Source organism: Platalea leucorodia, assembly GCF_965183815.1.
Source record: "Platalea leucorodia genome assembly, chromosome: Z".
In the NCBI taxonomy this organism is placed as follows: Eukaryota; Metazoa; Chordata; class Aves; order Pelecaniformes; family Threskiornithidae; genus Platalea; species Platalea leucorodia.
Window position 1 is genome coordinate 4,782,603 of NC_138858.1, and position 25,881 is coordinate 4,808,483.

At 48.5% G+C, this 25,881-nt stretch overlaps 1 protein-coding gene across 1 annotated transcript in view; it reads right to left on the minus strand.

Annotated features, from left to right (window-relative positions):
- Nucleotides 1-744: 744 nt before the first annotated feature.
- Nucleotides 745-25,881, minus strand: part of ARK2C (arkadia (RNF111) C-terminal like ring finger ubiquitin ligase 2C) — a gene marked incomplete at both ends in the record, with an annotated part of 45,797 nt that continues 20,660 nt past the window's right edge. The window contains 7 exons of the mRNA XM_082335658.1: nt 745-862; nt 2,041-2,147; nt 3,339-3,434; nt 3,963-4,067; nt 5,057-5,186; nt 8,730-8,855; nt 10,930-11,239. Coding sequence (XP_082191784.1) covers nt 745-862; nt 2,041-2,147; nt 3,339-3,434; nt 3,963-4,067; nt 5,057-5,186; nt 8,730-8,855; nt 10,930-11,239 — 992 coding nt within the window. The remainder of the gene's footprint in view (nt 863-2,040; nt 2,148-3,338; nt 3,435-3,962; nt 4,068-5,056; nt 5,187-8,729; nt 8,856-10,929; nt 11,240-25,881) is intronic.

Genomic DNA, 25,881 nt, shown 5'->3' on the forward strand with positions numbered 1-25,881 from the left:
AGCGTCCAGCACCAGCAGATAAGCAGGAATGAAGCTTCTCCCTATCACTTCATTCATTTCATTCTCAATTTTTATTTTTTTAAGCTTCTCTAAATTTGCAACACACTGTAAATGCAAGGAAAGGAAGCACACGTGGCTGAGGCAAAGAGCGCAACCCTTCTGACTGTAAACAGGATTTTGCTTTTTTGCCTCTTCCCACCCAAGGGTGGGAAAGCTAGACCTCTTTATTATCCCTCTGCAATGTATTAATCAGGCACCAAAATAAGGAATCTATGAAAAAATATTTGGTGCAAATTAGGTAACAGCAACATGTCCACCACAAGATGAGTAGGGCATCAAACACAACATTTCTTAAGCTAACATGCTCCAGCTGCCATCCATAGAAATAGCTAAAGGACCCCTAACATGTTTCTACGTATTCGAGAGGTATATATACAATCCTCATGAAATGCAGGATTGACAGGCCAGACTACCACAACTAGTTCCTTCATGTTCAACACTAAATCTTCTGCAGCATGGGGTCTCTGAGCTCCGGGAATGCCAGCTCCCTTTCACCGGGCCCGTATCCTGCGTATGTGCAATATCTCCTACCACTAGATATTGTACCGCCACCTCCTCCTCCTCCTCACTAACATGCCTGCAGACTTTTCCTCTCAATCAAATGGCTCAGAAGGCAAAAATTTTGCTGCAAGGGTTTATGGCCATACGACCTGGTAAGGAAAATGGTGTGTCCAGCCAGTCCTTTCAGCTGTCCGAGCCGAGCTGTGTTTCAATGTCCACCCTGCAGATCGGGCACTTCTTGCTGGTGGCCAGCCACTGGTCCACGCACACTTGGTGGAAGAGATGCATACAGGGCAACCGCCTGCAGAGAGAAGTACCCACCCCATTAGGATGGTGGAGTTCCAGGGGACCAAGAAGAGCCAGAAAGCAGCAGCCGGGGCTGCTTCAAACATGGGGAAGCACCAATGTAGTGACACCAGTGCTGACTAGGTCCTACACCCTCCCCCAGCCATGCCAGCTCACATAGGGCAGTAGGTCAGAGATGGTGTCCTTCTTGGCTAAAAACCTTTTAAAAAAACCCCACCCTCCTGAACTGAGTTGTTCCAGTTATTAATTACCCTGGCTGCTGCTTTTAGTTTATCAGGAGTATTAGGTTATGCTCCAAAGCCTTTTGGTTCTTCATGATTGTGACTCGTTAGCAGTCAGGTGGGTCCCCACAGCTCCTATGAGGGTGTCTGGTGTGCCCCAGGGAATGTGATTGCTTTTCACCAACATCACCTTTGTCATGTCTTCACTCACCCTTGTGAGCTGGAGGGACCCTGAACCACAAGAATCCACAGCAAGAGGATCAGAGTTATTTCTTGATAGTTTAAGGCAATTAAAGGGTGAGGAGCAGGACCAGGTAGTCCGGCTGCACTGCCCACCTGCAGCTCCTTCAGCCATGGTAGCTCAGCCCCTTGCAATTGCTTGTCCCCATCCCCTGTCACAAGCAGAGATTTGACCCAGCCAAGAGCCTGGGGACACCTGCGAGCGATAAATGGGGCTTTGTTTTTGGTTCAGGACAGCTCCCTGTGATCGTGAAGGCGGAGTGATCTCACTTATTCTACAATAAAGCAGCTCCATCCTGGCCACAAGCCAAACTCCCCTGGACTTCACACCCACACTCCCTTTTATTGTACTTTGGTCATCTGTCAAGCTCAGACGTTGACATCCCCGAGCTCCAGACTGCTGTCTGAGACCTGGGACCCATCCTTCTCTGACACTTGCCACCTGGCCCATTTTCACAGCCTTGAAGCAGGTGATCCAAACTCAGGAGATAATATAAAAACTTGGTCCTCCTGCTGCTGCAGAGCTCTTCCTACCCACAGCCCATACCAATATCCATCTAAATGGCATTTGGTTTCCCAGACCCTGCAACAGGCGAAGTGAGTTTTTCAGGACAAGAACAAGGACAAGCCCACGAGTGCATGGTGGCATTAATCCCAATAAACACAACTCAGATGGCATTGAGAGGCAGCGGAGCAGATGGAAGGATCGTACCTGACGTCTTCTCCGTCTTCAAGCATGGACAGACAGATTGTGCATTTCTCATCGGTGTCTGACTCCTCTCCATCCTCTTGCTCAGCTTTGCCCTCCTGCGGTCTTCTCTGCAGCAAGGTTGAAGACATAATTTGGTTAGGGCTTGACTTTCTAACGCTCTCCCAAGCCTAGGTAGTTGCAGGAAGGCAAAAAGAGCTTTGTCTATCAGCCAGATCCTTCAGCTTGGGGACGCCAGCCCAGCCAAAACAGCCAGTGAGGGGAGGATGCCACCAACACGCTGCTGGTCGGCACGTCTCCTCCTGGGCCAGTGGCAGTGGGGCTGGTAGTAGTGCCCCAAGGAGCAGCCTGTCTTCTGCTGCCCTACCACCCCACCACCTCCTCCATCCTCCTTGCAGTGGGGATGGCCCCATGGTATCCTTTGCTGGAGGCTTCTCCTGGAGACCCCAAAACATGTGGGGCCACCACTGCCAGGAAGGGCAACCACTGTGCCCCACGCCAGCTTGGCCACTGGCACAGCCCCACACTGTTCCATGGGGCAGGGCTTAGCTTGTCAGGTCTGCCCTTTTGTCTTGCTCCCCTCACATCCATTCCTATTAATATCATTTTTCTGGGTCCACTGGAGATGCAGTCAGAGATAAGCGCAGGAGGAGTTGACTCACTTCCAACTTGGGCAATGCAATGTCCCTGCTTGTTACTGCCCAGCCAGGAATGACCAACATGTGAAATTACTATGCAAACAAGCACTTTTCCCATTTTCTATTCAGCACGACCCAAAAACATGGCACCCATTTCTTTATAGGCAGGAGAACAGCTTCAACAGAGCAGACACCTCTTGAAAAATGAGGGGAGGACAAGCTCCCCCACGCCATGGAGCCAGCGCCCTCACAGCAGGGTGTGCGGGCAGTGCCGCTTGCATGCAAAATGGGGTGGGTTTGCATGCACAAAGCCCCCTTGGTGTGTGCACTTTCTTACCAGGTGCGGACAGGGGGGAAATTGCACCCGCTGGGTGGGAGAAGGCTGAGACCCTTTTGAAAATTTGGCCCGCAGCTTCCTAGCCTAGAAGTGAGAAACAGCCAGCTGAGCTACACCACTGCTTCAGCCCGGGAGCCCCACAAGATATTAAAGCACCAATTCTGGATTTTACATTCCTCCCCCATGTTGGGGAATATTGACGGCACCAGTTTGCCAGCCCTGAGGACTGCGACCCACCGAAGTCCTTCCTTCTGTCTGCTCCATGCCCACAACCCTTGGCCAACAGAGAGGAGCTGGCAGCCATGTTGTGATTTTGGGATGCTCACCTTCTTGTACTTGTGGGGGAAAGTGAACCTCTCGATGGTGTTCTGGACGGCACCCCGGCTCACGCTGCCCAGCCTGTCCTCCAGCTGCAGCAGCTCCTGCAGTGCAGGAACAGCAGCAAAGCACCATCAGCATTGATCCCAGGGCATGAGGTCCCACCACCCCACCCCACCTACTGGGGACCAATGCTCCCTCCTGCCCTTTGTTTGGTGGAAATGTCCATCAAACCCAAATCAGCCATGCTTTAATAATGAATCTGAGCCCCGGTTCTTGGGCTAGTAACTAAGGGCTCAAGGCAAAGAGCTGGATACCCAGTATTTCAGAAATTAGGGTGGAATGTGAGCTCTGTTTGACAGGCTGGGAAACAAAACCCTGTAGAACTGAAGCACTTTGTTCACGGACATGAAGTGAGCCAGAGAAAACCTGAGCCAGGCCCAGGCACCCTGGAGTAAACTGTCTTTGACCAAACCCACTCAACCCCTTCACCTCCCAGTTATTCCTAAAATTGCTGCAAGACTCAATGCAACTGCCATGCCACAAGACAGTCTTACAAGTTTATGCCAGAGCTTGCATTGATTCCCAGCACTTAAAAATTTAATAATAATTCCAGTCCCCGAGATACGTACTTCATAGCTCTCCCGCACAGCGGACGTGTGCCTGCTTGGGTTCAGTCCCTGAAGAGCAAGTAACTGAAGCTGAGGATAAGGGTAATTTCTGATTTCGTGAACAACCTGCAAGAAGTGAGGAAGAAAAATAAAGCCACCTGTACTTGCACATAGAAATCTCTTGTGTACCCTGATTTAAATCTAGTGCTTTAAAAACTCAAAAAGAAAGAGCAGACTGACACCTTCCCCAATAGAAGCCTTTTAATAACCAAAAAATGAGGTTTTATTAAATAGATCTCCTATAAATGATAACTAAGAACATGCATTTCTTCTGAATAAACTACCTGTTGTAATAATTCCTGTTGCGTCTATAACATTGCAGTTCCAGACCCTCAATATGGATTAGCTTAAAAAGAGCTTTTATTTTATTTGTTATTAAATGGATGGATTTTTCTTCACCCAAACTTTGATTTTTTTTAAGCCTTGCTGTAGTACGCTGGTGTCAGGGTCCGACTATGGGCATGAGGAAAAAAACACTCTTATGGGATTTCTGAGGGTGTTTTAAGGATTAGCAGTGCTCGGCACGGCTCAGCTCCAAATACAGCACCCTGCTAGGAGAAGGGCCAACAAATGACCCCAGTCAGCCCTTCTTCTTGTCAAACTCCATCTCCATCTGTGCAACAGGTTGTGCAAAACCTTTATAGATGTAGACAGCAATGATGTGAGGAGGGATCATCCTCGGGGCTGAGCTCAGGGAAGGGAGTCATCTACTGCCAATGCAGGGAGCCCTGGGAGCCCATAATTTGTTCCAGTATTAATAATATTATTTGTAATAACTGCTGAGTCTCTCACATCCTGCCCAGGTTTTGCAGATCAGCTTGTGAGCTTGGTGCTGCATGCAATGGACCAAATCTTTCCAGAGCAGCTGATCTTTTCTTTCCTTTCTCTAATCCAGAGTGCAATGACGCAACATTATCCTTTCAGACACTCCCTCCCACAGCCGGAGATAAGTGGGATTCGCAGAAGACAGGTGACAGAAAGACAGCAGCCTTTATTTTGACTGCCTTCTGGCAGACAATGCATAAAACATTTCTCAGTAAAAGCATTTCACTTACCATTTGTGTCGAGGATGTGCTTCTGGGGAAATGGTGCATCCGAGGTGTAGCTAAGTAATGCTGATAGGGCTGAGGGACCGCCCGGACCTGGAACTGGGTGTGAGTCAGTCCCGCATCGACACTGAGGTCCCTGTGGGCACGAGGATGAAGGTAAAGCTTTGACTGCCCAGTTTTATTGCATGGCCTGCGGCAAGTCAGATCATGCTCACGGGGCGGCTTCCACTGGTGGGCTCTGGGCTGCTGTGGGTGCCTGAACCTGGGGTGATGCTACTGCTTGAAAGGGAGTTTCCTCTAATTTGGGCAGTCATCCGCCAGGCAGCACAAAGAAGTGAGGGGCTGTTTTTATGCCAGTTACCCTTTGTGTTAGCTGGGGTCAAGAGCTGCACAGCAGCCTGGTCATTTCAGAGCAAGAGCATTTTGGTGGCTCCCGATTGATCCCCAGGCTCAGTAACTCAACTCGTCTAGACCAGGTCCTCCCTGTGCTGCCTTCACTGCAAATAATTACATTTTGCCTTGAATATTTTTCAGGAATACAGCAAAATGCCTCGGGGCACACACCAATGAGCCATTCTGGGTAGTTGTTAGAAGCCAGCTGGGCACAGTCCGGGGGCTTTTTGATGTGTCTGTGATCTCCTTGGAGGTCTCCCAGCCCCAGCCCAGGCCACAGGAGGACCTAGGGATACAGGGGAGAATGCACCTCACCCAAACCTGGCTTCAGGGAACCACAGAACTGCTGTTTGTGCGGAAAATATAACAGTTTTAAGAAATTTCTTCATGAGACTGCTGTAGGAAACAGTGTCACACGACCAGCGGATCAATGCCAATGAAGCAGGACATCCCCGACAGTCCAACTTGCCTGCACACAGCCTGGCCCAGGCAAGTAAAGCAGGATCTTCACCTAGGCTGGGGCTCAGCTGGGTGAGTTTGGGCACTTTGTGCCAAAAGCAACCCAGCTCAAACCTGGGACGTGGCATGACCGAGATCCTGGCAAACACAGCAGCTCTGCCCAATCCAAGCATGCAGAGACAAACTGCAAACCCCATCCCCACACCATGTGGAGGGGACAGGAGGAGACCTAACACAGCATCTTCATCTATAATCCAATTAGCTGATCCCTTGTCTCTCCAGTCAAAGAGTCTCTCAGCAAACAAGTGCTTTGAACATCATTCGCTTTATCATAATTACAAAAGCCGGAGCTCTAATAACCATTGTCTTCACATTTGCCAAAGCTAAGCTAATTAGAGCACAGGGGTGGCTTCCTATTTCATCCATGAACTTCTCTTCCCCTCCATGGAGGACAGCGGCAGCAAGTGCCACAGCTTGTTAGGAGCAACCCAGACGTGTCCTCCAGCAGCTGTGAAACTGCGTTCGCCCAACAGCAGATAACGGACATGAGGGGACAGCAAATGCAGAAATCCTGTACCCAGATCAGCCTGTGTACCAGGCAGCAGCTCCAATACTCCAGTACCCCCTAATAAGACACCCCGCACCACGTTGAAGCAAAGAGAGGGACTATCTTTGCCGGCCCTGTGCTAGCCATGTGCTAGACAGACAAAACCTGGGAGAGGATAAAACACAGTAAGCAACTGGCAGGAACACAACCAGGGTGAGAATCCACAACTGCGTATTTTCCAGCTCCCGTGTCACAATTTTGGATATTTATCCAATTACTGAAGACTGTGCCCAGGTGGATGGAAGGCTCAACTGTGAATCAGGAGGCTTTGGGTCCATTCCCAGCCCTGCCACTGGCCTGATGCATGACCTTGACCGTTTCCTCTCTGCCTTCCCATATTCCCTGTCTACAAAATTCAGTAATCCAGAGTGCTTTGAGATCAAGGACCAAAGAGATCTCTCAAAGATGAATGGCCATTACTAACTTGCATGAGTAATTGCAATAACAGCACTGCTGAATTGTTTGTGCACTGGTGCATCTAGATCCTTAAAATCAGATATTGAGGATCCTGAAGTGATGATGTGGGTCTACAGAAGGGCCCAAAGCAGAATACAGCATGGAACAGTGTTTTCTCAGGGTTTGCCGGTGAAGAAGGAGAGCACATTAGCTGAAGAAAACCAAAACCAACCACCACCTTCTAGCCTGTGCTACTTGGACAACTGCACAGCATCTTGACGTTCAGATGCGAGGTTCAAGAGCTATGACACCTATTGTACACGGGCTGACAACAACCAAAAAAGTGAAAGATAAGGACCTGGATAACAGGTTGGATGGTCATCACTAAATGCAGATGCAGAAGATGATTTAAGGAACCAAATGGGAGTTTATTTCTTCTTCACCAGAAGATTTTAATCGAGGTTGGACTGTCCAAGATGACTGATCAACTTCAGATCTTCCTTCTATTCTCATTTCCCATGACAGTGCCTACTACCTACTGCCTCCGAGCGAGCACCGCTGCTGCTCATGCCGTGGTAACACATTAGAGGAAAGTTGTTATATCTGTCACTGGGCAAAACTGTACATGTGCCCCAAGGGGAAGTGAGTCACCCAAATATATATACACAGTATATGATTTCTGTCATCCCCACTCCTTAGGTTTTATAAGGCTATGGAGCAACACAGCAGGGAAAAGGAGGGAGGAGGAGGGGAACATAAAGCGATGCTTTATCAGATCCTTCTAATGATTATAATTAAACACTCTGCACTGAAAGAGAGGCAGAAAGAATGGGTCTATCCAGATGGTACGTGAACTGCTTTGCAAACTGATTTGAACAATGTCATCCCGGCCAAATTCAGCTCACAGTGGTGCCAGTAATGGGAACACCTGAGAAGAAAATGGCAGAAGGATCTGGCCATATTTTACGTTGTATATTATTACCCCAGAGGGGGAAAAAAAGAACCCCTGTGTTAAAAGGACTCTCCATTTGAAGAGCAAAGCACTCAGATGTTAGGAAATGCCATAATTAAAATTTCCTGTTACATCTTATTTTGGTCCCCTTGTGCATACACATTGCGATTGTCTCTAATTACATGTTCACATGCTATTTTTTCCATTCAGTGCACAGGATGGACTTTGCTCAGCTAAGAAGCAGCTACTCAGAAGTACGTTCTTATTTTCTTATTCTTCCAAGTAGAGCCCCATACCTTATTAACTGTGCAAGAGCTCAAAACCTGCTCTGAAAATGAAATTATCAATTCCCTATTTGGCTTTTCCAGGGTATCGAACACTACAGCGGGACAACAATTAACAACTACTAATTTGTTCACACCACCCTGCAGGGCAGGGCAGCACTGTGGTCCCTAATTTAGACCACAGAAAAAGTTGTGGCCACTGTGTTTTAGGTGCTTGGTGGACAGCAGAAGTTCGAGTTCAGGCAGAGACATTGGTCTACAGGTAAAAGACCGTGGCTGTGCCCTGCAGCAGGGAAAACCCCTGGAAGCAAATTAACGCTTGGCTGCACTTTACATCCATGGATGAGAGTTATGGGCAATATCGATGCCTCAATGTTATCATGTACATGCATAAAGGCTTTCGCATGCACTCATGGCCCTCCCAGAGATGAGTTTTCCCATTGCACACTTCCCACGTTGTACCTGTTGAGCTGCACCATTAGCTTTCATGAAAGCATTGATCCATGATGACATTCACCAACCCTTGCAGCCTCCCCAGGACTTATTAAACACCTCATTGGATGCGCAAGTGAAATGTGGAACACTTACCAGTCCGTGCCTTCGGCTAAATACCTGGGCTGGGGCCCCATGGGTTGTGGAGTTTGCAGTTGGTGGCTGAAGTCAAAGCTGGGGTGTAGACGGTGAGGCTGAACAGACATGCGCTCTTGAGCCCGCCTGTGGGAAGGAGAATGCCGGCAAGCGAGTTAGCCACATGGCAGGCACCGAGTATGTATGGCTCCTGCTCCGAGCCCATGTCAATAAACTGGAGGAAAACTGTTGGGATTGTGAATATGTGTCCAAGAGAAGAGTCCAGGTAGGTGTCAGGGATGATGGGAAGAAGAACCCAGAGCTATGTCGTTTACTTGTGGTCACCACAAACATAACGCAGACCTCCAATCTCACCCCCTGTGGCATCCACGTACACTTGGTTTATAAGAGATGCTATTTGGTGGTAACATGGAGAGACATAGAGGAAACCAAACAACTTCTTCCTTAGCAGTTTTGTGCCATTTGCACTACTTTCTTTTTCTCCACTGTTAGCCCTATAAAAAACACATAAGATAAAACTTGTCCCTGGTTCAGCCGTTATCCATCATCATAAGGAAGCTGCAGGTTGTCTCGCCTCCCCATGCAGTCCATAAACTCCTGGGGAACCTCATTCATAACAGGATTACTCGGGAGTAGCTGAAAGCAGAATTTACTCTCACTGGCCTTTGCCAACATTTCTCTGGATGATGGGCAGGTCAGGCTGGGATCCAGCTCCTTCTCGCCCAGCTCTGCTACCTTTGCAGGCAGGGAAAGGAAAGTGGTAGAAAATATAGCAAGGTTTTCCTAGGGATTTGAGTCTCTTCTCATGATTGTTGCTTATTTGAACTACTCAGGGGAAGAGCATGAGCTGCTTGATCAGTGCCCATGTTTGGAGAGAGACAAGGTGGATGCACAAGCAGGATTTGCATTACAGACAGACCTGTACCCCTTCCTTCCTGCCAAGTCCCTGCTTATCAGTGGAGCTACCGCAAAGCAAAGCTATGGGAAAACACTAGAGCAAATGGAGCAGGGAACTGCTAGATAAAGAATTTTTCATGCAGCCACAGCTCAGCGGCTTCACTTTTAAAAGCACAACCCAGAATCCCATTACTGGGACCTCATGCCCCACACCTGTAAGGCTTCTGACACCTCTTCTGAAGCAGCTGTGCTTTCAGAAACAGGCTGTGGGATTCCTGCCCTTTTCCACACCACAACCCACTTGCAACTGTAACATTGACAGCATTTACCAAAGCAGCTTCTGCGTGGAATTGTGGCTCTGTGTTTTTATTTGAATCCAGCTTATGACTAAGAGATAAACACTTGTATCATCAATGCCTCAGCCTCTCACATATTTGCTACCCAATTATTAACTAATCATTAAATCCACCTAAAATCCAGCTTAGGCAAACAAAACAAGGATGAGAAGAACACAAAATTTTCAGACAGAAAGGGTATGGAAAAAAAGTGTTTTCTGTCTGTAGCATTCTTTCCAAATGAAGCATTATCACAAAGACTCATCCTCTGATTCTTGATCCATGGGTACAGCCCACAAATAGCTTCCATATGTTTCCAAAAAAAGCACTTCTCTCCTACGTGCTATCTAAACCCCTCTCTCAAGAAAAACAATCAGGACAAGGCCAGGCATCCATTTCCACCTCTGCTGAGTTACAGTAATTCTCTCTGCAGTTGTCAGCCGAGTGAATTTAGGCTGCTTTCCGTGACTAAATGTGCTGCAGGTCAACAGCATCATTCCATCATAGATCTGGGAAGCCTACCTAGACCCAGAGGAGCAAGCTCTTCATGTGCAAAACCTGACGGGACAGGTGGATACAATGGTATCCAACTCTTACATGGTTTTGAAACAGCAGCTACGAGGAGGTAGCTTGTGCACGCAGTGTATCGTTCTCTCTGCTATGCAGGACAGGTTCACTGCAACACCAAGGTGTTACCACCATGATTTTCCTATGAGTGACAATAAGAGGTGACCTTGGGTCATACTAGATGAGCATGGTATGGATCCCTGTGGGAAAGGTACACCCGCAGGTGTTACCTGCCCTGCAGCTTCCCTTCTGCTGGATGCATTTTAGGGGGACAGAGATGAACTTGTGAAAAAACCCTGATGTTACTAGCACATACTGCCGGGGCTTTGCAGAAGCCACTTTGCTGAAGTGAGGCTGATGTAGCTTCTCAGCATCCTTCAGGAAGAGTAAGAACCCCTTACCTGGGATGGGGCATGAGCCGGCGGTGTTGCGCCTCAAGGAGCTGCTGCTGGAGGAGGTATTGCTGGTGAAGCGCCTGAGGTAGGAAGGAGGGTCCGGCCACATCCTGGAAGGGCAGGGCTGGCACCGGCGCCAGGGGCTGGTGCAGGGGACCGCTGTGCTGGTGCGTGGGGGCCATGTGGGGGGTCAGCCCTGGCTGGGGCTGGACCGCGTGAGGCAGGGCGAAGTCAGCGGAGAGCTGAGGCTGGGGACCCAGGTGGAAGTGCCGGCAGGAGGTAGCATGGGGATGCTGAGACCTTTGAAAAGGAGCACCTGGAAGAGAAGAGCATGGCCGTCATAGGGGCCAGCGGTGGCCAGGACACCCCAGCCCGGTGGTTGCCCATCCAAGACAAGAATTGAGCAAACAGCTATATCTCCTCTCTGCTGAAAGGGTTAAAAAAGAGAACAGGTCAGTTAACACTGATTACATGGAAAAATGTTGGTTTTGACTAATATTTTTCTCCTCCAAAAAATATTGGAATGAAAACATGGGTTTCGTTTCAAAGTGACTTTTTGGCTCCAAATTGAAGTGTATACTGATGAAAACTGCTTCAGCTTGCTTTGATTTGCCTGTCTTAAAGAGAAAAGTAACAAAAATTTTAATAGGGCCTTTAGCAATATATAAGGGGTAATGGGTTTAGACTAAAAAAGGGTAGATTTAGACTAGATCTAAGGAAGATATTTTTTACGATGAGCGTGGTGAAACAGTGGCACAGGTTGCCCAGAGAGGTGATAGATGCCCCATCCCTGGAAACATTCAAGGTCAAGTTGAATGGGGCTCTGAGCAACCTGATCTGGTTGAAGATGTCCCTGCTCACTGCAGTGGGGTTGGACTGGATGGCCTTTAAAGGTCCCTTCCATCCCAAACCATTCTATGGTTCTGTGAAAAAACCTCAACATTTTAGAAAAGGAAAGAAAAAAAATCTCTTTTCTAAAATATGTTTGCATGGGTTATGAGCTCACCGAAGTTTTCAAAGCTTGTTGACTTTCCACGCAATTCAAGGTATTTCTTTGCCTATCTAAAAATGTCTCATAGGCAGGGAAATAATAACTGCTCTAAGAAACTGTCTCTTGCTGACTGCAGGACATCAGTGAGACACCTTCCACCTCTGAGAGCCGGGATTAAGACCCTTCATCTTTGCTGAGACCCTTCAAGAGCCCATCCTCATGAGCTGCATGCAGGGAGAGAGCGGCTGTGGGAAACATAACACGGACTGCTATGAGACCAGCCATGAGACTGATGGGAATAAGGAAGAAATGAGGTGTGAAAGATATCCCTAGCGGAGGATTTTTGCAGAACATCTGTCACTGTCTTGCACCTCCCTCAAGATCCTTGCTTGGATGGGCCCTTGGCCCAATCTAGCACATTAATTCCCACATTCCTGAACCATTTACAGGCATCACGGCAAAACTTTTGGCTCTTAAACTAGGGAGAGAAGCAGCTCAGAGGTGAAGGATGAGACTCAAGTGAGGCTATTAGAGATACCCCTTTGCTGAGGATCAGCACCAGGATAGGACACCTACCCTTGTACACAGTCCTTTGAATACCTCATCTTCCCAATAACTCCTTTTTTTTATTTTTGCCCAGGAACAACAGCACCAAGAAACACTGAATGTCATCCCAAGACACAGGCCAGGCATGCCTGTGATGCCTTCTTCACCGAGATCCCTTCTGCTCACATCTCCCTTCTGCTGGCAGGCAGGGCCAGTCCATCATAGCAGCTCAGGGAGCCCCGAGCACTTTTTATTCATGTCCATATGGAAACGGGAGATGCACAAAGAAAGGCAGATGCCAGCAAGAGAAACAACGGGAGAAGACCTAACAGAAAGGAATGGTTTGCAAAACTGTGCATAAGTAATTACACCCAACATTTCTTAAACACAAACTACTCCTCTGTAGTGCCCCTCTGAGAGAGGCACTGGGTAACAAATGCCTGTGCCACCAGAGGCAGAACCTCTTAAGGTGATAATTTCTCATGCTGTCAGATAACGGCATGATTCGGCTACCCTATTAATTAAAATCAGAGGAGGTGGGATCAGACCCACTGTTCCGCAACGATGGAGATGCAAACCCAGACCCATGAGCCATCAATGTACCCCATCCCCCAGTACCGCGGGTTATATTTGCTGCCGTCGGCTTGGCCCCAATTCACTGTACCCCACCAAAGGGTAAAGGCTGAATAATGAAATGGGGATCCTGTGCTGCCCTGGCCCGTTGTTCAAGCTGAGCAACACCACAATCAAGGGGAGATGCCTCCTAACTGCTGTGTTTGCTGGGTGCTTGCAGAGCAACTCACTGTGAATTGCTCAACCTCTAATGGCCGTGGGTCCTCCCAATGAAAAACAGCTACAGCAACTCACAGGTGAGCCATTTTACACCTCCAGGTCTTCACAGCACCTGAAGACAAGGTGCTAGAGCAGGTTAAGGTGCTAATCCTTCTGCACACCTGAACACACCAGCCTGTGCCACCAGGCAGCGGTTTAGCTGTATTTCAGACAAAATTGGCTCAGGAGGACACAAAACAACGAAGCTTAGTCTGTTCCCCCACATTTACTGGGACAAATTTTGTAGCACATAAATGAAGCGGAAAAAGACAGTCTCTCATCCTCTGTGTCTTTCTCATCTTTTGATGCCTGGTGTAACCTTAGCCAAGGATTTCCAGCCTTTTGCTGTATCTTGGGAGGCCTTAGTCTGATTTAGCAAAACATCTGCAAGACCTCTGATGCCAGAGCCATGATAAACTAGGGAGCACAGGGTGGGCAGATCATCTCGTCAGAGCTTTTGACTTGAATTTTTCCTCCCACATCAAGACAGTCCTTGCAAGGAACTTGGTCGTACGTTCCCTGCAGCCCAGAAAGTGCAAACTTTATCTCTGGTATCTGGGCAGGCAGGCATGCAGGGCCTGTGCAGAGCCAACATAACCTAAAGTAAAAGCCTAACCAATTTTCTTTTGGTACAGAGAGATTATTTGCCTTAGGCACTGGTCAATTAAAACAAGCATTATAAAATATTTTTTCTGGTACTTACTGGTGTGATGATGCATTTCCCTCCATAGGAAAAATACTATCAAGATGTGACCGAGACCACATGATTAAATAAAACCCAACAATTTGTCTTAACATAATTCACTATCTTGTGTTGTAATTGTTCATTCCTTACAACTAATCCAATTGCTGATGAGGATTTTTATGGCAAAGCAAAGACTTTGGGGAATATTTCAGCAAATCTATGCTTATTAGCAGTCATCAAATCATATAGCTGGCATAACCGAACCAGCTTGCACAACAAAGAGCCAGTCCTTGACAAGCATGGAACTGGTGGACCCCAGAAAGCCCCGGCAAACAAATAACAGTGCACAACAGAACATTTCATCTCTGAGTTACCTATTTTCAAGTTTACTCTCTTCTGTTCATTGTATCTAGCCACAAGGGGCCTTGGTGGAGCCTGCTTTCCAAGTCCACATGTTGATCTTGCATACACAAGGTATATCCAGTGTCACCCTTCTGACACCAGCTGAACAGCCTTACTCCAGGTAGCTTGCCATGACCAACGCCAGAATCTGGCTTGCAGGCACTCACCTCTATTCAGCGTAACAGAGGATCTCATGTTAGCAGTGTCTATTAATGATTACTTCACTACCACATCTTCCTTCTCTTTCCCAAGCCACAGTTTAGTCCTTGATCACATTTGCATTGGAACTGAGACGCATTGCCCATAAAATGCTTCAAGAAAATTTGATTCATGGATTTAATCTGCTTTTTGCCTGGACAGTAATGTCTGCCAGAGCAGAGGGCAATCCATAACTAAAAGCCAGTCCAGATACCCCACTCCAGCTTTTGTTTTCACACCCCAGAACAAGGGCAGGGCTGACATTTTTGTTAGCTAAGGTTTGAGGACATTTCTGCAACAAAGACGATGAGGTTGGAAACTGTGCCTATCAAGCTCCAGAGCCGCTAATTGCATCCTCCATGAGCCACGTTCCCCACCGCCTTCCCCAGTGGTGGCTGGAGGGAGGCAATGTTGCTCTGGGATTGGCAAGGCAGAGACCCTCTCCCCACTCAATGGGCTCCAGAGTTTTGGTCCTCATCCTACAGCAGGATTATCCTTCTCCGTTGGGCTACTTTGATTTTGCAGGAAGGGGGGTCAGCCAGATTTTGGATGGGTTTTTTATGGCCTACCCCAAAGGCACCTAACAGGTTCATCAGCTGCACTGGCTTTTGCTGCAAACATTTGTCTCCTCCAGCTGAAGAGGGAGGGGGAAGCCCAGTGTCCTTGCTGCAGAGGCAATGCAGTCCTCACCAGCCCTGAGAGGCTTTTGACCTGAGGCCAACCTGGAAACACGTGTCCTTGTGTCCAGCCTGCTGGTCAGGAGGAGAGGGTCCGTCCTGCTGTGGGACGCTCATTGACATGCTCCTGCCAGTAGCATGAGTAGCTCCAGCTGTTCATATCTGGAGCCGTGGAGGACCGATTTCTCTGAGCTCACTATCAGGCTGCCCACCAGCCAGAAATCCTTCTTTCCTTGTCCTGTTGCTTCTTCCTTTCATTTAAACACTGTTGCTGTGGCAGATGATGACAGCTCAGAGTAACATCAGATCAGCAGCTCTGAGATGAGCAATGCGTCACTTCTGTGTCAGCAAAGCAGACAACTTACTCCAGTTTTGTGTAGACTCCCATTAACTGGTTGAGGCCAGATGTCATTGAGATCAGAGACTTCTGTCTCAATGCAAGCATCTAAACTGAGTTATTTCTTAGCAGAGCCAGGGGATATTTCCCCTCCTTCTTTATCTTTCCTCTCCCTCTCCATATTATTTCCTCATGCTCTTCTACTGACCATGCACATTTGCAAGGTCTGCTATCTTTATCAGCCTGCTCACCCTCCCATCCAAGATCCCAGCTTGGACAACCCTTGTTGCCTTACACCCTTCTGGCCTCAGCTAAGCCACAAAGGCAGATAATGTCTGAGCCCAGCTAATCCAGGTCTAAAAAGTACCCTGCAAAAGTCTAAAGGTTTGCCCTAACACATGGAGGCAAAGATGGGATCCAGTGGAGACATGAATCAGGTCTTGGGCCAGCCAGACTATCTGTGGGATGGGAAAGAGGAGCTATGTGGTCCTCTGACATGCCTGGAGCCAAGCCTGGCTCAAAAGAAGCTATGGCATGGAATGATGGTGTAGGATCATGTGCCCATGGATACCCCATCCACCTTGTGCTTTTGGGGGAGCCCCAGCAATACCTCCCTGCCTTGTGTGATGCTCTGATAGCTGCTGTATCCACTCCTCCTGGGCTTCTTCCATCACGTCCCAAAGCCAAGGTCAGCGCCAGGGATCAAGGGGTGGGGGAACTGGCACTTCATTAACTCCTGCCACTGCCAGACCACAAGTGCAGATCAGTAGCTGCCCCAAATGGTCTGGCTCACCTTTGCCACTGTGACACATGCTGTGGCTTCACGCCGTGATGCCAAGGACCCACCATGGAGCTGGGTCTGCCGTATTCCCCACAGCTACACAGCTCATCAGCGCCGTGGCCCCATCTCCCTACTTGCACCGTGAAGATGATCTTCAGCTAAAAAGCCTGTGGTGAAATTCACTTAACAGCTATTTACGAAACACCCAAAAAGCTTAGCTGGAAGATGGCTTTACAGGCTGCTGTCTCAAACCGAGGAGGTATAAATTTGTTTTTAGAAAGCCAACAGATGATGCAGGCACGTGGATAGCTGAACCTCTTTGGCTGCTCACCACCATGCCGTTTCCACCCTTTACTCATGCAGGCTCCGAATGTGGCGGAAACCCGCAGGGAAACTCATCACGTCCGCCTCGCCACCGCTTTCTCACTTCCATGGCTTTTTCTTTTTTTTTCCTCAGTTCTACAGTAATATTTATTGTTTCTATACATTAACTGAAGCAGCCTGGACTTTTTTTAATGAAAATAAATGCTCCCAATTCCTTCGCACCCCCAGATGAACCCTGTAAATGATAAGCTTATATATTTTTGCAGGTTGGTATGTGACATCAAGTCATAGAAATTTACTGGTCTGATACTGGGTATTTCTGTCACTGGGGATTCTCCTTTAGCATCAGTCAGGATTTGACTACGCATATGCACACGCGAATTTATCCGTCCACCAACATTTCACCCAGAAAAGCTCAAGGGATCCATGTGCTCATTAAACACTGACCCAGCTCGGAGATGCAAAGCCCCTGGGTAAACCCTGCAGAGAGACAGGGAGTGCTACGGGCTTTATGAAAAGAAAAACCCAGAATGTAGAACAATTTATTTCCACCTCCTTTCCTTGTGATAGCAATATTTTTGAAGCGATTGGGCTACTGGTAAGGGACACAGAATCAGGCCCAGAGCTGACGTTGGGATAGGTATCTCGAGCAAACAACTGCAGCCCAGGGAGCGCGGCTGCCTTCAAAAGGAAAATAAAATCTGTCTTATGCTTTTAAGCTGCTTGCGATGCATGTGAATTTTTCCCCTGGGTAAGGCAACCTGGCCAGCTTGTCAAGGCATTCACGGTCCGCATGCGAGCATGTGAGGGCCAGGGGGTGGGAAGGGAGGCTGGGGCTATTTATACATCTCGATCCCATCGTGGCAGAGCAAGAGATGGCAGCTCCTGGAGAGTCCTGGCTTCACCCTCTGACAGATTTTGCAGCCACGGAAGATCTGCCCATTGCAATCAGCTGAGCCAGGGGACGGACCTGTGCCGTCTCGACTATTTCGCCCTGATTAGAGCCCCCACAACCCCTCCTCCTGTCCTGGGATGGCAGATAAACCCCGTAAACCAGAGCCATCTGGGATGCCTCTCTGAGCACCAGACTCTGCAGAGAGCCTACCAGGCTTTTAATAGCCCGGGCATCTGCAGCTTGTTTCCCTGGACGTGCATTAAAATTCCCCTTGGAGACAGGAACGTGGTGGGAAGTCAGCATCCATCCCAACGGTATACAGTGAGTAAAGGCTAAAACTGTAGGAGTAGCTCTGGATTGGTATACCGAGAAGGGCTGCATTTACATACAAGCTACTAATTGCCTGGCGCGGTCAGCCACGTATTAACCCTTTGCAAATTATTTGTGGATATACCCTTATTAAATGAGTCAAATTGACTTACTAATAAGAAAGGAGGGGTGACAATGCACCTGGAAAATTAAAAATTAAAAAAATAAACCCCCAGACCAAATCCACGGTATATTCAGCTGCAGAAAACTTTAGCAGTCTTGCACAGAGGGAGATATCATGCTGTCTCATTCCCATTATGGGACAGCAAACTGCAGGTCGAGGAGATCGGGGCAGGGAAGATGGAAGACGAGGAGGAAAGAATTTGAGAAAAATTTATCAAATGGAAAGGAATCTATCTCACTTTCAGCACCTTTGCCAACAGCTTTCTCATTTCATTTAGCAAATGGCAAGAACCGTGCCAAAAATAATGGGCAACCAGCTTAAATCGAGCCCAGGGTGCAGCCTGCCATCCCACACATCTAGTGCCATGCAATGGGTAGCAGACCCCAGCATCAGCCCGTAGCTGGGCAAGGAGCAGCCCTGGCATACATTAGCGATGGATAAAGAGCTTTTTCATTTGCCTTATTTGTTTGGCCAGGCTGTGAAGCACCCAGGACTGGGTCAGGATGGAGCCCTTGTGATGGTGAAAGGGCTGGTCTCTGGTGGTTGGCGGAGCATGGTTGGGTTCTGGGTGGAAACATGAGGTTTTGGAGGTTTGTCATCCTTCTGCTTGGAGTCTTGTACATTTGATGGAAAAGGGTTGCAAAGGGGTTTAGGGGAACGGGGCTGAGCTGGGCTCCGCCACCACCATTTAATGGTTTGTTGGTCACTGCCACCCAACAGCCCTCATTGCACCCTGCCTCTATGGACTTCTGTGCAGGCACAGCAAAACACAGCTCAGCTTGTCCCAAAAAACACATAAACAGAGACTTTGGAGACTGCAGCTTGCCCGTGCCTGCTTGTACAGCCCCCATCCAACATCCTCTTGCCCTAACGAAGCCTCTCATTAATTGCTGAGTGGCATGGCTGGAGCACAGGCTCATACACACACCCATGGTCTCTAACACTGACTAGCGCATCTCCTCTCTGCACACCGCAGGGTGAAACCACATGCAGCCCTCATGCACCCAAAAAAAGCCAGGGTGGGACTCATTCCAGAGCCTAGACTCAGCATTCAACAACAAAAAAAACCACTTACAACTGGCATTAACCAGCATTTATCAGCATATTTATGTCAGGGCTGAAGCAATGCTGAGGAGTGGGGATGGGGAGCAGTGAGAGCTAGTGGTGGGATACAGCCGGGCAGCCTGGATCCATCACAGGAGAGAGATGGCTGTTTATACAGCGCTGGTTGAGGGGGTTTTTCCTGCAACCCTTTTTCCACTGTAGCTTCGGGTGGGGGGCGGGAAGTTTTGTTGAAGATGGTGTTTCACAGGAACATGTTGAATTCAGCAATATTTTCCAAGGAGGAAGGAGAAACACTTCGGCAGCGTTGCTACACTTAAATCCGTCTTTTTGCTTTTGTACTTCGCACTATGTTTTAATTATAGCTTTATTCTCATGTATGGCATTTAAGGGTGTATTTATGATTTTCAGATCATCGCACCAAAAAAACCAAGCCAAACCATGCTAAAGGAAATGTTTTCTGAGATTTAATGGTCCCAGTTTCACTCCTCCCTTACCAGGCTCTCATGTGCCTGGAGGGACGGGTGGCCCCAGCAGCCTGGCGTGATGTTTTCCACCCAGCCCAGCTCTTCCTCCCCAAACCACCCCATTTCTCACAGTTTTTGGCTCAGCTCTGTGCATATTCTAGGAAAGGGCATTGGAGGAAACCCAGCTTTGGAGATGTTGCAAAACCCCCCTGCGACTTTTTTCATTTTTGTTCAGTCTGAAGGCATCGGGAAGGATGGAGAATGAACGGCCGACAGGAATTCCTTGCCCTCAAATCCTACGCTAAAAGCAGGGGTGGCATCTCAGGTCTCACCAACATTTTTGGGCTGCTCAGCCATTTGCAGGGCTTATGCCCGAGTAAAACCCCTGTGCTGCCGAGGGCAGAGAGGGTTTGGCCAGTACCTGAACTTCAAGGCAGTTACTGGGGCTTTGGCCATCGGTCAGGCACCCTGATTTGCTCACCCATCCCTTCTCCCCCACCATCACCCCCGCCAGCTCCTATGTGTAACCCAAGCCCATGTTATATGCTGTACGGTGGGGAAGGCAAACAAAATCAGAGCTTTTCCCAGTTTATTGGCAGGAGCCTGGGTTCAACAGCTCTTCTCCAGGGTTTGGACTGTTAGCCTAATTAAAAAAAAAAGCTGAAAAGGGAGTTGGAGGGGGCCAGGGGCCCCTTTGGTCATAGGAAACAAGAGAGCTCATTTCTTTGTGGTTATACATTACTAGCAGGGTGTTATATCCGCATGAATCAGTCCCCAACTTGGAAATGGGAAAATTAACCAGGGGAAGGAATTAATCCTTAATTTAAAAATAAAAAAATCAAAAATCCTGATGTGACAGCAGTCTATTACTTGGCTCTGCCTGCAGAGAGCAATGGGGAAGCACTCGGAGAGAGCCCTATCCCTGCCCTCGGGAATGTAAAAACGTGCTGACTTGTGCAGGCAGGAGCCTTCGACTTTGACGGGCAGCGATATGCTGCAGCCAGTTGTTTGGAAAGGGAAATTCAATACTTGGGTTTCCAATGTTTCCTTGCTTTCACAGTGTCCAAAGCCCTCCCCAGGCATTTGGAAGTGCTCAACACCTGCCTTAAAACACTCTTAACTGCTCCTAATGACCGGCTGGGGGGTTTGCAGCAGCTCCCTCTTACTGGTAATGATATGCAGGACATCCAGAAACAGGCAAAAAGCCAAAACCATGGGGGGAAAACCCCAGCTACACACTGCAAGGACCTGGAAGGATCTCAAGTGTTGCACTACATCGCTCACGGAGCCTCTTAATTCTGCGACAGCCCAAACTGAAACCCTCTATCCAAACGCTGCCAGAGCTGGTGGGTCTGAAATCCAAAAGCAACTTTAACCCTTCTGTGGAGAAGGTACTAATGGGCAAAGCCACTAATGGGAAAAGCCAATGCTCTCAGCTGTCTCTTGTCTCTGTTTAAGCAAAAAGTTTTGTGATCCCACCTGGTCTCAAACCTGCTTCTGCTCAGCATCAACACATGCCATGCCGCAGCAGCTCAGACAGGAGCTGAGCCCTTCAGTATGCCCGTACCCTGTGGGCACTTGGGAACCAGGGCTTATCCACAGTCCTGGCACAGCCCAGGGGATGGGACTGATCTGCTCTGCGAGGCTGTGGGGATGCTGGCCCCAATATCCCCTCCCTCCCTGGCAGCTTTTGGGTGAGGACCAGGGGCATCAGTGCCAGCCCTCTCCTCTCCACATACCTTGTCTCCCCTATCCATAAGGATTTCCAGTGAAGATTTCCATCCTGCTCTCCCCTTATCATCAAAGAAGGGAGAGGTGATTTTTGGGGCATGGTTTGCCTGACCTGTTTTAAACCTCCCTGCTAGGGAGAGATCAGAGCAGCATTTGAAACCTCTCCTAAAAACAGAGAGGAGGCTGTTTTGGTGGTGGGTTACTTGCATCAATCCCATCTGTCTCCATTTTGCATGGATTGATTTTCCCCGCACCCCATTTCAAACGGGGCTGTAATCACCAGCTGGGTTTTTCTGCTCCATTTATTTATCTGTAGCTTAAGCCTGGAGGTGGGAGACTCCACCCCACAGGTCCACACAGCTCCAGAGTGAGTGGCAGTGATTTGGGGGGCGGGTTTGGGAAATAGGTGGAGGGTTTTGCCTTTTCTGGGAACAGCACATAAGGTTAGATGGGGGACATTTTTTCAGCCGTAGAATCATAGAATCATTAAGGTTGCAAAAGACCTTCAAGATTGTCGAGTCCAACTGTGAACAGTCCAGCCTTTCTTCATTGCTGTCTCTCTGGCAAATCAGCCCAAAAGCCAGCACTTTTTGACAGCAGAGCACAGCTCTGAGTTTTGTTTCTTCTAGCATCTGCAGAAATGTGCTACCAAAAACAGCTGTCTGACCTCACGGAGAGAGTGCAGCCCTGGGGAGCAGCAAGAAGTCAGGCCAGCTATTAAAGAAAGAGAGGTCACAAGTGGTGGTCATTAGTGCCACTATTAATGCTGAGGGCTAATAGAGTTCCTAGCGGTGAAAGGTAAGGATGAGACTCAGGACATGGGACATCCACTTGCAAAGGGATCGGTTGATCCCATGTTGCAGGTCACCTTCTGGATTTCATCCTAAACCTTGCAGAGACATGCCAGGTGATGTGCATAGCATTTACCAGGCTGCGTGAGACCCTCAGTGGGGCCAGGAGGGCAACACTGCAGCACGTGCAGTACCTGCCAGCCAGGGAAGACAATATACTGTATGGTCCCTCTCGATTTTTTTACAGACCACTTGAAAACCACACCAAAAACTGCCCCTCCTCACCCCACAAGGCAAAAGGCAGGAGCCGTTCAGCAGCTGGCACTTCTTCCAAGTGACAGTATAAAGATGACAGGAAGGTCTTACAAATGCTAGGGTACAAAAAATGAAGATTCTCTCATAAGAGAGAGAAGAGACACTCCTGGTAGATGGGTCCATGGGATGCAGTGAGTGCAACAAGGTTAGCAAGTCCCCCATACAACACTACCAGGTCCTGTCCTGAGTGCACGAGTGCACCACCTGGTCCAAGAGCAGCCCTTAGCATGGGGGCTTGCACCTGTGGAGCTTCTGCAATTCCCATTCCCCACTGGACCTCTTCATTTAATTAACCTAAAGGACTTTGGAGGTTAGACCATCACTGTGTGCTGGTTGCAGGTGCCATGCAGGGACCTGTTTGCACTCCCAGCACCACAGCAGCAGCCAGGGCCGCAGTTCATCCCAAGGACCAAGGCTGAAGAGAAGCCACATGAGATGTGGTGGGTGCCAGCAGCAAGCTGGCACGGGTCAGGGCGGCTCAGCGGCTCTTTGCACTGAACTGACTTGAACTCAGGTCTGGGAAAATCCCAGCTACTGCAAGTCCTGATGTGCCACATCCTGGCAATTCCCTTTTTATGCCCCATGAATAAGAACTCTGTAACTAAAAATCAAAGATCCTGGAAACATGTTCCCTATTAAACTTAATATCCTGAACTTTATAGGTATGTGTCACTCTGGGAGAGAGCGAGCTGTGTTTAAAGTACAAGTAAAACATCAGTTTCTCAATGTGGAAATAGCTCTTACTTTACATTTCTGCATGAGGTCCTGGCATGAGTTAGTGCTGCTAAGCCCTGCTGTAATAACATATAAAGGAAAACTCTACCCAGACAGCAAGACATATGTATTTTATAGGGCTAAATATAAAGTCATCCATCTAAGAAAAAACATACAGGTCCTATTTGCAGGTGGCAGGCTACCTGAGGGAAAGTGATTTTTGGTAATCAGCAAACCATGAGCTCCCAGAGCCCCAGCAGCATCTGAAGGCACAAATGTTTGCTATATAAAAAGCAGGGGGTAGGGTCACTTGGGAACAATAAGCCCCTTATATTGATGCCAAAGCTAGGAAGGCGGCTTGGAGAGGAGCACAAGGGTGCCATGCATGCACCCTGGAGGGCTGCACTGCAGGGGACCTGTGTCTCCACATCAGCAACAGCAAAGATGAAACCGTGGTTGAGCACAGCCTAATATGGTACCTTTCACTGGTTGGGCAGGATGAAGCTCATCAGCCTGGTAAAGAGTCTGACAAAACCCATCGTCCAAGACTGACCTGCAGCCAACACAAGCTGAAACACTGGACACCACATGCCCATAGCCAAAACCCCCTCCTCAGCACCAGGGCTGACAAAGCCCAGGCTGGATGGTTTCCTAAAGGACTTCCACTCACTGGGACAAGAATTAATTTTGGGATGTAGGATGGAGAAGGTGACAACAGCTGTCATGCTTCCGGCATGAAAAATCCACCCACTTGTGGGTATTTTCCCCTCCCGCTGAAGTCAAAGGAGGCTCATTGCAAGGGACTCACTTTTCCACAATGGGTATAGGAAATCAGGTTCCTGCTCATTCCATCAAGAATATCCCACAAGGCTGCAGGTGGCCCCACAGCAACCAGGTAGGATGCTGTAGATATGGCTCCACATCACAGGCAGCATCTGATTTCCCTGCAACCAGCTTCTGAAATAGCTCAACAAGCATCTGGCATCCCTGAGAGAATTAAGACTAAGTCAATGTTTCCGTCATCAACCTCACTTTCAAGGCGCTCGTAACTCTCGATGTTTGTGCTCTCGTGAGGCTCAAACTTGGCACAGAAGCACACGGTCCAGATGCAGTCTTATTTGGTAATAAATAGTTTAAATCTCATAACCCTTTTTTTTTTTTTGCTTAAACATGTAAAATGGGAAAAGAAAAATGCATGGGATTTTTTTTTCCTACCTTCGATAATTTTGGAAAAGCAGCTTATACTGAATAATGGCAGGTTTTTTTCAGATACACGAAGCCCACAATGCCATTTCTCAAATATCTTGCCTTTTTAATATCTGCTTTTTAGCAGGATCAATGTTCTTCGCTCAGCACAGCGCCAGCATTGCAGCCTGGGATTTCCAGGGGTGACTGGCAACCCTAGATTATTCGATCTTTGGCACATTAAGCCTGATGTTCAGGAAGAGCTAAAACACCGCAAAATTCCCCAAGCCCTTTAATCAATGTCAGTAATGTTTTGAGGATGGATTGCTGTTTTAATTGTGCCCCTGTGACATTCCACTTCTCTAGAGTTCAGGTAGTTATTGCAGCCCAGCACTATCTAACCAGCCCCTGGGTGAGCATCGGTTTTTGTCAGCTACCTGCTGGGATTTAGCACTTTCAAATTTACCCCAAACAGAGTTTGCTCTGTCAAGGCCAGTTACTTTTCACTGCCTAAAGCCAAGGAGATGCCCCAAGCCCCCAGCCCGAGGGCTTGGCTGCCCTTCAAAGCCCACCTCAGCTGGAGCAGAGAGAAATAGCAGTGATTTTGCTCATACGGTCAGCTCCAGACACTGGAGGGTCCCCAGTGGGACTGTGGGCTACTGTCCAGCTGGTGCCGTTATCCAAACACTTCCTTATCTGCAGGGCTGGGATTTTTTGCAGGAGGCAGTGGAGGGCTGCTGGATATGGAAATGTTGCACTGGTATGGGGAGCTGGGCTGATGTTGGGTCAGGGTCGTGCAACATGGCCTGAGGAGGACTATGCAGATGTTACTTTAGGAAAATGTCCTTTCCTTGGGGTGGAGACCCACTCATCGTCCTCTCTGAGCCACATCCCCGTTTGCTGGGAGGGAGGATTGAAAGCAGCCCTACAAGGCTGGAAGTCTTCCCCCAAAACAGCCTTCCACCAAGTTCTCTGTCTCAATGACCAGCTTAAAACCCAACAGCACACACAGAGCCTCCGCACACACTTGTCCCACATCTCAGCCCCTCCAAGTTCCAGCAGACCCAGCAAACAATTATGTGCAAGATAGGTATAGAGAATTTGCTGTCTGGAAGCAAGGCAGGTGGCTCATGCTGCAGAGCCCACCCCTTGTCCCAGAAGGTCCCAGCCTGCCACCAGCACTGTGGACGTGTAGTCTTCAGGAAGAATGGTAATAGCCCACATATGGTATGGATTTTCACAGAATCCAGGTGACTCACTGAATGAGGGAGTGGTGAATCGGAAGAAAAACTCCCAAATATAAAGGTACACTTTGGGCCGTCTGTCCTTGAGCAACACAAGCCACATTACAAAACACGTAGGAGATGTCACAGCAAGAAGTCACTTGTGAAACTACTCTGACATGGCATAGCAATTGCACCCAAGAAAGAAGCATCCTCCTGCTGCAATGAGGCCATTGCAGGAATTTTTCAGTGGATAAATTGCAATGCTGCATCCAAAGCTACCTCCAACCACAGCAAGATCTTCCCACCT